Source organism: Marmota marmota, unplaced genomic scaffold (genome assembly GCF_001458135.2).
Source record: "Marmota marmota marmota unplaced genomic scaffold, marMar, whole genome shotgun sequence".
Taxonomy (NCBI): Eukaryota; Metazoa; Chordata; class Mammalia; order Rodentia; family Sciuridae; genus Marmota; species Marmota marmota.
This window is the reverse complement of record NW_026000082.1, coordinates 13,087,050-13,099,389: the sequence shown is the minus strand read 5'-3', so window position 1 is coordinate 13,099,389 and position 12,340 is coordinate 13,087,050. Positions and strand designations below refer to the sequence as shown.

Sequence of the window (12,340 nt, the reverse complement as noted above, 5' to 3'; positions counted from 1 at the left end):
GGCTGGGGATGTGGCTCAAGCGGTAGCACGCTCGCCTGGCATGCGTGCAGCCCGGGTTCCATCCTCAGCACCACATAAAACAAAGATGTTGTGTCCGCCAAAAACTAAAAAAAAAAAAAAAAAAAAAATAAATATTTAAAAAAAAAAAAAAAACATAAGGAATGAATATAAGGCATTCAACAGCAAGAAAATAACCAATTAGGGGTTGGGGATGTAGCTCTAAGGCCCTGGGCTAAATCCCCAGCACTGCAAAATAAGAAAATAATCAATTAAAAATGAGCAAAGGGCTGAGGATACAGTTCAGTTTGTAGAGTACTTGCCTTGTGTGAACAAGGCCCTGAGTTAAATCTCCAGCAACAACAACAACAACAACAAAAAAGTCAAAAAATGACCAAAGGACCTGAATAGACTTTTCTCAAAAGAAGACATATAACTTTCCAACAGATAATGTGAAAAAATGCTCAATGTTAGTAATCATCAGGGAAATGAAAATCAAAACTACAAAGAGACATCATCTCACAGCTGTTATTTGATGAGGATATGGAGAAAATTGAACCCTTGGGCTGGGGCTGTAGCTCAGTAATAGAGCATTTGCCTAGCATGTGTGAGGAACTGGGTTCAATCCTCAGCACCACATAAAAATAAATAAAGAAAATAAAGGTCCATCTAAAAAACTATTTAAAAAAAAATGCGAACCCTTATACACCGCTGGTAAGAATGTAAATTGATATAGCCATTATGGAAAACTATATATGTCTCATGGGCTGAGACATGAGGATTTCAAGTTCAAGACCAGCCTCAGCAACTTAATGAGGTTCCTAAGCAACTTAACGAGATCCTATCTCAAAATAAAAAAAGGATTGAGGATTTGATGTGATTCAATGATTAAGCACCTCCAGGCTCAATCCCCAGTACCCAGAAAAGAAATAAAATTAATGTCTTAAAAAAACATGGGGGGGGGGTGCTGGGGATATGGCTCACCTGGCATGCATGAGGCACTGGGTTCGATCCTCAGCACCACATAAAAATAAAATAAAGATATTGTGTCCACCTAAAGCTAAAAAATAATTTTTTTTTTTTTTTTTAAAAGAAAGAAAACATCTGGGAACTGGGGTTGTGGCTCGTGGTAATGCGTTTGCCTAGCATGCAGGAGGCATTGGGTTGGATTCTCAGCACCACATTCGAATAAATAAAATAAAGGTCCATCAACAACTAGAAAATATTAAAAAGAAAACATCTGCACTCCCCTGGTCACTGCAGCATAATTCACAATAGCCAAACAAACTATGGAGTCAACCAAAGTGCCTATCAACAGAGGAACAGATAAGGAGTTATATACACAATAGTATAATATCCAGCCTTTAAAAAAGAAAGTAATTCTATCATTTGCAACATGGATGAACCTTTACTCCTTATGGCAGTCATAATACTATGTAAAATAATTCAGGCACAGAAAAACAAAGCAAGAGCTCAATTACATGTAGAATCTAAAAAAGCCAACTCATATAGAAGCAGAGAGTAGCACGGCAGTTGCTAGGATCTGGGGAGGTGTTGGTCAAAGGGCACAAAGTTTCAATTAGGTAGGATGAGTAAGTTCTGGAGAGCTATCATATAGCAAGGTGACTACGCTTATCATATACTTGAATTCTGATAAGAGAGTAGATCTTAAATGGTCTCACCACTCACGGAAATACAGTAACTATGTGAGGTGATGAATACATTAATTAGCTTGATTGTGATAATCATTTCATGATGTATACATATATCCAAGAATCATATATACAGCAAACATAGAATATTTGTCAATTACCATACACCTCAGTAAGCTGGGGAAAATTTTAAAAAATAAAAATAAACACTGGACATAGTGGTGATGCTTGTAATCCCAGTTTGGGAGGCTAAGGTAGGAAGATCACAGGTTCAAAGCCAGCCTCAGCAACTCAGACAGGCTATAAGCAATCTAGGGAGATCCTGTCTCAAAATAAAAAACAAAAAGGTCTGGGGATGTGGCTCAGTGATTAAGTACACTTGGGTTCAATCCCTGGTATGTATGTATGTATGTATGTATGTATGTATGTATGTATGAATAAATAAATAAACAGCACTACCACAGGAACTATGTTCCAAGTAAAAGCCAAAACAGTCAACATAGCTCCAAAAATTAAAAAAGACATCCTCTTCATCAAACTTTCACTGAACATTTTTCTAACTAGGGTCGCCTGGGTACTGGGAATGGGATGAACAATCATCTTCAAGAAGCTCATGACATAGTGAGTGTAAAAAAATTAGCCTCCTATCAAAGGTCATATTCCCTGTGTCATGGTTTTAGACTATGTCCTTTGGGAATTGAGAACCTAACTCAGTGGTAGAGCACTTGCCTAGCATGCATAAGATCCTGAGTTCCATCTCTAGCACTGTAAAGAATAAAATATGTCCATAAATTCTTTGATATTCCTTCCTTCAAAGACTATAATTTAAGTCTTTTCTCACTAGCATGGGCTAGCCTTAGTGACTCACCTCTAATAAATAGAATGTGACAGAAATAAAAACTGTAGGGGCTGTAGCACTTGCCCAGCATGTATGAAACACATCACTACATAGAAATAAATAAAGGTCCAACAGCAATTAAAATAAATAAATATATGTGTATGTGTGTGTGTGTGTGTGTGTGCATAAAAAGAAAAATTGTGACTTCCAATGGTAGTTCAAAAACACACTGTGGATTCCACCTTGCTCTCTTAGATTACTCAGTGGAGAAAGCCATAGACCATGTCCTGAGATACTCAAGTAACCCATAGAGATCCACATGACAAGGATAAGATGTCTCCTAACAATAGCTGATAAGGAACAGAGGCCTCTGCCGCCAGCCACATGGAGAAGTCCTCTTAGATCTGGAAACTCAATCTCTAGGCAAACCTTTGAAATGACTACAGCCCTAGCTTCCTGACCAGTGTCTTGCCGGCAACTTCATGAGAGATCCTGAGGTATCTAGCTAAACCACTCCCAAATTCCTGACCCACAGGAATTATTAGGGTAATTTGTAATTTAGCAATAGAAAACTGAAACACCATTCTGGTGGTAAATAAAATTAGGGCATAATGTGGTATCTGGGTTAAAGAGTATGGGAATTCTTTGTAATGCTTTTGGTTTTCTTTGTAAATCTGAAATTACTTCAAAATGAGAATTAAATATACATACATATATAATTACATATGTACAGTATACATGTATATATATGTATATATGTATATATACACACACATAGATACAATATATATGTGTACTTATGTGGGCAGAATGAAAACCCCTTTTTAAAATTTTTTTTTTAGTTGTCGATGGATCTTTATTTTATTTATTTATACATAATGCTGAGGATTGAACCCAATGCCTCATACAAACCCCAACCTCTGAAAACCCCTTTTTACTAAAGCCTAATTCAGTTGCATATGTGGAGAATTCAGTGTGAAAGCAGTCATTAGTTATTTAACAGTATGAATATAGTATTTTTTTTTTAAATATATATTTTGGGGTTGGGGTTGTGGCTCAGTGGTACAGCAATCATCTAGCATGTGTGAGGCCCTGGGTTTGATTCTCAGCACCAAATAAAGATAAATAAATTAATGTATTGTGTCCATCTATGACTAAAAAATATTAAAGTAATAATAATAAAATATATATTTTTAGTTGTAGGTGAACACAATACCTTTATTTTATTTTTATGTGGTGCTGAGGATCAAACCCAGTACTTCATTCAAGCTAGGTGAGTGCCTACCACTGAGCAAGAAACCCAGCCAATGGATAAAGTATGTTAAATGCATTGAGTTTATTAAAAGTAAAAGTCACTTGTAAACACACCAAAAAAAAATGAGGAGAAAAGATAAAGAAGGGAGTAATTACTGATCTCTTACTCTGTGCCAGGCACATACTGATGCTTTTATCTACATGTTCCTCTTAAGTCCTCACAACAATCCTACAAAGCAAGAATTATTTTCCCCCATTTTACAGGTGATGTAACTGAGACACAGAGTTAAAGTGACTAGCTCAAGATCCCACTACTTGCAAATAGCATTCTCTAGAGTTTGCTTAACTTAAAGGCTGTGCTCCTCCCCGATCACTCTGCTGAACTCTTGTCTCCAAATGTATCTGCAATGTGCTCCCACAATGCCTGTGAGGATATTTCTGTGAATAGAGCTCAGCCTAAGGCTTGGGTATGATGACAGCCTTAGCATCAAAAAGGGGATACCAAAGAAAGCAAGCCCCTTCTTACCTTTTCCAGTCACATAGTAGGCCCCCAGTTTGTAGCAGCTATCACTGTGCTTGTTCTCTTCACAGTTGAACTTCAACACCTTTGCAGCCTCATAAAAATTCTTCTGGATCCCTTCTAAATAGTCCACCAGCCGATAGCAACCTGTGAGGAGAGGGCAAGAGCTGTTCAGGTCTAGGACTGCTGCTCAGTAGGGAGGTTCCAGTGTGACAGGTCAGACTGAGTCATTATTTAGGACCAGCACTGTCCTCCTCTGGTGTGGCAAACTAACCTTACCACAAAGACTATAAGTGGTATTTAGCCATTCCTATAAGTGGCTTTTTCTGCCATTCAACAGGGACTGAGCAATGCATGGACTAGGGGAAACCTTGACCCCTGCACTGGCTATACCACTTGCCACTGCTGGCCCAAAGACCTAGTGACTTCCATTGCAGAAACTATGCTAGCTTTGGAACTTCTGGTGAAATCTAGTAGTAAAACCCCTAAAAGCCAAGACTAGATCTGGGGTTGTAGCTTAGCAGTAGAGCGCTCGCCTAGCAAGTGTGAGGCGCTGGGTTCAATCCTCTGCACCACATAAAAAATAAATACATAAAATAAAGGTATTGTGTCCATCTACAACTAAAATATATGTTTAAAAAAAAAAAAAAAAAAAAACAAGGCTAATAAGCTAATCTTGTGACAGCAAGAAAGAAATGTGGCAATGACTACACCTTATTCCTTGGCCAGGCTAGGAACATGGCAGCTACCAAAAGAGCTAGAAACTGGCTCTTCCTCCTTGGCAGTCTCCTTGTTCCAGAAAATCTCCCTCCTTTTGGGGGGATGGAATGGGATACCAGGGAATAAACCCGGGGGCACTTAACCACTGAGCCACATCCCCAGCCCTTTTTATTTTGAGACTGGATCTTGCTGAATTGCTTAGGGCCTCACTAAATTGCTGAGGCTGCTCTCAAACTTGCAATCCTCCTGCTTCAGCCTCCCAAGATCCTGGGCTTACAGGTGTGCCCCACCGAACTGGGCAAACCTCACTCCTTAAAATCTCCTTCCTCAGGGCTGGGATTGTGGCTCAGTGGCAGAGCACTTGCCTTGCAGATATGAGGCACTAGGTTCGATCCTCGGCACCACAAAAAAAATAAATAAATAAAATAAAGTTACTTAAAAAAAAAATCTCCTTCTTCATTCCTTACAATATCATATGTCATTTCTCATTCAATTTCAAAAATATTTGAGCATCAAAAAGCATCTATGTACCAGATATACAGATGCTAGGAATATAGCAATTTGCTCTCCTAAAATTTACATTCTAAAGGAAGAAATACAAAAAATAAGCAAATAAGTGAAGAAGATGTATTCAAACAATAAAAAATGTTTCTATTTAAGTAAAACAGGATGACAAGCAAGTAAGTATAGAATGGGCAATCAAGAAGGATCTTAAGTCTCACTGAGGACTGTGCTGTCTTAGCTGAGATTTGAATAAGGAGAAAGCACTACCTATTTACAGACAATGAGGAGCAGGCAAGTGTAGCTCAGCAGTAGAATCCTTGCCTATCATGAAAAAAACCGCCCTCCTTTTTTTGGGGGAGGGGGTAATATACCAGGGAATAAACCCTGGTTTCTCAATGCACAGCACTGAAAATAAATAAACTTAATTCTGACTACACATTCTGACTTCAACCTTCTAAAGGAACACTTTTTTCTCCCACCATCTCCTCCATTTCATCAACGGCAGATTAGCCCTATAGACTGCCCCTAACTACCCTGCTCCTCAGTGATCTCAATTCCTCTGAAATTTATAGATTATTAGGGCTTGGACTAGTTCACAGAGAAAATTCTTCCATGTAGTTGGTTAGCTAAAAAATATAGCAAAGTCACATTCTGAAAATCAGATGGCAAGCTCTAAGAAGGAAGGATGTGAATTTTTCTCCACCTTTAAAAAAAAATAAAGTAGGGCCCAGAATGGTGTGCACACTCACCTGTAATCCCACCAGCTCAGGAGAATCCTGCGTTCAAAACCTACCTCAGCAACTTGGCGAGGCCCTAAACAACATAGTGAGACCCTTGTCTTAAAATAAAATATTAAAAAAGGCTGGGGATGTGAGTTGGAGGTTAAGCGCCCTTGGGTTCAATCCTTGGTACCAAAACAAAAATCAAAAAACCAAAACCTTGTATGGTTCAACTCCCTTGCCTTCTTCAAGGCTTCTTTCAAGACTTCTTCAAGAATTGTTCAAATGCCAGTTTCTCAATAACTCCCTTGTCCGATGGATCAATTTACAATCGTCTTCCTAAACTCCAGTAGCCCTTCACCCTTTTTTTCCCCCTCTGAACTTACCAGTTCCGAACCCCATCATTTATTTCCTTATCTTTACTGACTGATTCCCCTATCAGAATGTAAGCTCCTTGAGGGCAGGGAATTTCATCTGTTCACTAATGTATTCCCAGTCCCTTGACCTCAAATGCCAGAACAGGACTCTTCCCCATCCCAGCCTGCAGCCTCATTCCGCCACCGCGCGCCCGCAAGTCCTGTTGCACACAACGCTCCTCTCATCACACACAAGGTCGCAAGTGTCCCGTAGACCTGGTCCCCAAATGTCCTCAGCCCGCCACGTGATGCTCCCTCCAGGTTCCCTGAGAGTTCGCTCACTCAATCCCACCCCTGACATGTCCCCAGACAGCGCCGCTGGAGCTCACCTTCCGGGTCCTTCTCGTGGTAGCACTGGTAGTTGCACTCCACCTCCATGTTCTCCAAAAATGACTTTACCTGCTCCGCGTCTTGGAAGTCCACCAGCCCCGCCATGACTGCAGCTCCTCCAACCCGCTTTGGCCCGGCGCTCCACCTACTGTCACGCGGGGGCGGGGCCTGGGAAGGGCGGGACGCTGACGTCTGAACTCTCCGCGGATTCGCAGAGACTAATAGGCGAGCCTGGGCTTCCCGTCAGCCCGCGCGCTGTTAAAGTCTGGTAGACGCTTTTCTAATACTGACCTAAGTTCTAAAACTGGTGCCGATCTTTCTGTAGACCTGCTTTGTGGTCTTAATGACTTTCAACCTGCAGGCATTTGTCCATTCTTTCGTCCATGGGTTCATTAGTTCAGTAATTCCTAAGCGCAGTGTGCTTTAACAGTTGTTTGGTTTTAGGGATGTGAGAGGTCTTCAAAAGAGCTTGCTGTTCATTGGGAGAACATTTGCTTATTAATTCAGCAAGCTTTTCGAGTACTTTCTATATGGCAGGTATAGTGGGGCAAATCATAAGTCCATACAAGTTCAATGGGACGTCTAGTTTATCTCTGTGTTTCTTCCAGACCTATCAGGGCAGAGACACCTATGACCTAGGAAAGGAATGTGGCTGTGGGACACAGTAGCAGTAAAGATTGTAGTAATAACATTGTTATGATAATTGATGTATAAACAAAGCCGAACTTTATACTATAACTCTTTTTGCTAATTAACTCATTTTCTTTTCGCTGAAAATGTATGACTATCCCCAGTATGCAGATGAGGAAACTAAAGTACAGAGTCCAAAGTCACACAGTAAGTGAGGGGGTTGGTGTGCAATATTTTTTTGAATAACAAAATGAATGAAGTAGAAGAGGAACATGTCAAGAGGATGCAGAAGAGAAGAACTTCACCTTGTTTTGTTTTGTTCTGCTTAGAATCATTAGTTTCATAAGGCCAGGATAGAAAACTCTTCATTTTCTTCCTATTCATTTTTGATATTTCTTCCTATTCATTTTTGAATCCCAGCCAGCCCTACTCTAGAGTCCTTAGTGGAGCTCAATCCATAGTTTTCCATCACCTATAGTGGTGCTTCTCAAATGACTTCACTACTAATCTGGCAAAGAGTGGACCATATCCAGCCACTTCTTTCTTGGGAAATGGCTTATTGCAGCTGGAATATGGCATTGAAATCCAAGTTTTAGTTTTTAAATTAATATGACTATGTAAGCAATTACAATTCAAATCATCAGACTGATTTATATGTCCTTTGTATAACCCGTGGTTATGGGGTCAAGAATAGACAGGAGGGTTGTACCTCTGTGCTAGAGTGCTTGCCTTGTATGTGGAAGGCACTAAGTTCAATCCTCAACACCACATTAAAAAAATAAAATAAAATAAAGATATTGTGTCCATCGACAACTTAAAAAAAAAAGAATAGATACAGGCCCAGTTTGGATGATATAGATACCTAAAATCAGGGATGGCCACAACTATTACTTTCCGCTTAGTAGTATTTGGAGAGTTTAATTGCACTGAAATGAAACAATCAGAGCAGTAGAGGGCAATAGAGAGTTGGTAAAAAGATGGAAGAGAGCTAAGCCAAGTATGAAGTCACATTTTAAAAAGAAATTTAAGATCATGCAGCCAGCTTCTTCTTGTATTTCCCTGTATATTTATTTGCCTTCTATTCTTTGTTACCACTGTTTACCGGTGAGTCCTTGCTTCCCGAATGCTGAAGTATAACACCAGAGAAGCACCCTAAGGAAAGTGGAAGCCTTTTTTAAAAGATAGCAATAAAGACTTCTCCCCAGAGGAAGAAAGGGAAAGGCAAAAGGCCATGGAAGGGGGAGGTCTTCCCTTTTTTATAGCTAAGGTCTTCTTTTAGTTTTCCCACATTCATGTCCTTTGTTTCCCTTTATCTTGCAGTGATAAAATGCAGGTGGGAAGGCCAAAAGGTGGGAGAGAAGTGGACTGGAGGAGTAATCTGGGCAGGAAGGGCCTGGGGTGGTTTGATTAGCAACTCCCTACTTGCTGGAAGCAAGTTCCATAGGATGGGTTCTGGGCCTTGGGGGCATTAACATTTCAATTTCCCCACGTGCTGCTCTGGTTTCCTGGACTCCATTCTCGATAATGGTCTCCATTTTCTTTATCTTACTCGATATTAGACCCGATTTGCCTAACTACACTAACTACCTATCTTTAAATCTGGCTTCATCTTCAATGCTGGGAACTGAACCCATGGAATCACACATGCTAGGCAAGTGCTCTATCAACTGAGCTACATCCCGAGCCCCCCCCTCCATTCTTATAAATGTTCACCTTTACTTTTTAAACTTAATAGTTTTAATTACTTAAGTTAATACATTAATATGTGCTTATTGAAAAATATAACTTCATGGTTTTCACTTGTTAGCCCTTTTCTATAAGCATAATGCAGGTTGCAGACATTATTCCAACTGTTGACGAGAAACTGAGGTCAGAGAAGTTAAGTAATTTATTCCAAAACATACAGTGAGTTGGACATGGTGGTCCATGCCACCCAGCAACTCATGGGGCTGAGACAGAAGTACTGCAAGCTTGAGTCCAGCCTCAGCAACTTAGTGAAGCCCTAAACAACTTAGTGAGCCCCAGGTCTCAAAATAAAAAATAAAAAGGGCCAGGATGTGGCTCAGTGGTAAAGCACCTCTAAGTTCAATCCCCAGTACCAAAAACAAACAAACAAAAAACACAATAAGAGGATAGGGATGCCTTTTGTAATCCTAGATTTACAACAAGATTCGAAAGGAAGAATTCAAGAGCTTTACAGAGCTCACTTCCTGACTCCAGACTTAGATTCAACTAATAGTTGTTGATCACTATTTCACCTCTTCTTCACAGCATTGCTTTTTATTCATCAAACATTCCCTGGGTGCTTAATAATGACTAGGGTTTAAGGGCTACAATAATGAAAACAAGGTTTCAACAAGAACATGCAATTCTTGAAAGAGGAAAAGTATGAACATGCATAAACATATGATAAGATGATTAAAGGAAAACAATGTGGTATTTTTCATCTGTTAGTTTTACAAAGATGGACATCCTATGTTTGTGAGCATACTGAGAAACCAGCATTTCCACAGACTGTTAGTGCAGTTATAGATTGATGCCTCCTTTTTGGAAAGCAATTCGGTAGTATTTACTAACATTGAAAATGTGCTTATGTTTTTACCTAGAAATTCAACCTCCAAGAATGTATCCTACAAAAAAATTCTTGCACAAATAAATAAATACTTGCTGCAGGTGTTGTTGCCGCTGCTGCTGTTCTTAGAAACAACAAATGTGAGCTGGGGTTGAAGCTCAGTGGTAGAGCGCTTGCCTAGCATGTGTGAGGTTGTGGGTTCAATCCTCGAAACCACACACACAAAATAAATAAGTAATAATGTTTTTATATAAATATACAAATAAAAATATTTCAAAAAAAAAGAAAAACAAGTGTCCTATAATAGTGGATTTGAATGCAATGTAGATATTAAAAAGAATGAAACATATATTCAGACCAACATTGAAAGACATATTTTTTATTTTAAAAAATTTTATAATAATGTATTCTCCAAATAATTCATTTCATTTACTAGATTTGGTACCAAACTCTTCTTTATTATCAAAACATAAACATTTGCCTTCCAGATATGAAGATTTACTATGCCTGAAGACCTCTAGCCCTTTTGGGCTGGTAATACCTGTAGAAAATTCCCAAATAAATCAGCAAGGATAATAAATTTAAAAATGAATATGAATATTGCTTCCTAAGGTGATAACTGGGAAGGTTATATAGCCCTTAAAATTTCACTTCTGTCATAATACTTCAAGGTTAAGCCTTGTATTTGAGATAAATAATGAAGATACTCAGCTAAAATAATTCAATATTTTCAAGCTGAGTTTCTTATACTCCTAACTTGCTTTCTAATCCATAATGAGAAAAAAATAGTACCACCCCTCAAATTGTTACAAAACTGCCAAATTCCAACCAAGCCCTGGAGCCCTTACCCATATAATCTTATTTTATCCTCACAACAAAGCTGTGCAGTAGGCACAGTTACAAAACACCAGTCTTGTAAGTAAGAAAACTGGGGTTCAGAGAAGCAAAAGATACAAGATTCTCAAGGTCAGAAAGAGGCAGAATGGAAATTCAAACTCAGATCTTTCCTACTCTGGCTTGCTTGTACTGACCACTCAACCACAGAAAGATCGGCACCAGTTTTAGAACTTAGGTCAGTATTAGAAAAGCGTCTACCAGACTTTAACAGAGATGTGTATAAGAGACAGCAATGAGGAGCAGGCAAGTGTAGCTCAGCAGTAGAATCTTTGCCTATCATGAAAAAAACCGCCCTCCTTTTTTTGGGGGAGGGNTTTTTTAATTTTTATATGGTGCTGAGGATCGAACCCGGGCCGCACGCATGCCAGGCGAGCGCGCTACCGCTTGAGCCACATCCCCAGCCCCACAGAAAGATATTTGAATGCATTATTAAGTGAAAAATAAAAAGTTGTATTGTACAACATCATTTTTGTTTAAAAACTAAACTTTAGCCTGGTATGGTGGTGCACGCCTGTAATCCTAGCCACTGGGGAGGCTGAGGCATGTTAGAAATAGCGAGGTTGGGGCTGGAGTTGTGGCTCAGTGGCAGAGCACTTGCCTCGAAAGTGTGAGGCACTGGGTTCGATCCTAGCACCACATAAAAACAAAGGCATTGAATCCATACATAACTAAAAAAAAATTAAAAATAAATTTTGGGGCTGGGGATGTGGCTCAAGCGGTAGCGCGCTCGCCTGGCATGCGTGCGGCCCGGGTTCGATCCTCAGCACCACATACAAACCAAGATGTTGTGTCCGCCGAGAACTAAAATAAATAAATATTTAAAAAAAAAAAAAAAAGAAAAGAAATAGCGAGGTGCTGAAAGAAATCAAACAAATGCCTGAAAGTGGGTGGGCAAGGCAAACATTTACTTATAACAGAAGGGCATACTACAGAACCTGGCTAGCAAGTATGCCTGGGCAGAAGCGGTGTATACACTTTTTGGCAGCTTTGTCCTTTGCCCTCATTGGAGGACTCAGGGGCACAATCTATGCGATTGGCTAATTTTAATATTAGGGTGGGCAAAAGGGAAGGGCTATAATTAAAATGGTTACAATTGGATCCAACTAAGTCTGAATACTGTATACTGAAGATGGACCACCAGTCTTTCTATTTCTCACAGGCATGAGGATCGCAAGTCCAAGGCCAGTCTCAGCAACTTAAAGAGATCTTGTCTCAAAAACAAATAAATAAATAAGAACACTGGAAATGTAGCCCAGCGGTAAAGCACCTCTGGGTTTAATCCCCAGCACCA

General features: G+C 39.6%; 1 protein-coding gene across 1 annotated transcript in view; it reads right to left on the bottom strand.

Annotated features, from left to right (window-relative positions):
- Positions 1-7,116, bottom strand: part of LOC107141760 (cytochrome c oxidase assembly factor 7) — a 29,604-nt gene extending 22,488 nt beyond the window's left edge. The window contains exons 1-2 of the mRNA XM_015484989.2: positions 6,950-7,116; positions 4,268-4,408 (exon numbers count right to left, since the gene is read on the bottom strand). Coding sequence (XP_015340475.1) covers positions 4,268-4,408; positions 6,950-7,055 — 247 coding nt within the window. The 5' untranslated portion in view covers positions 7,056-7,116. The remainder of the gene's footprint in view (positions 1-4,267; positions 4,409-6,949) is intronic.
- Positions 7,117-12,340: the final 5,224 nt, after the last annotated feature.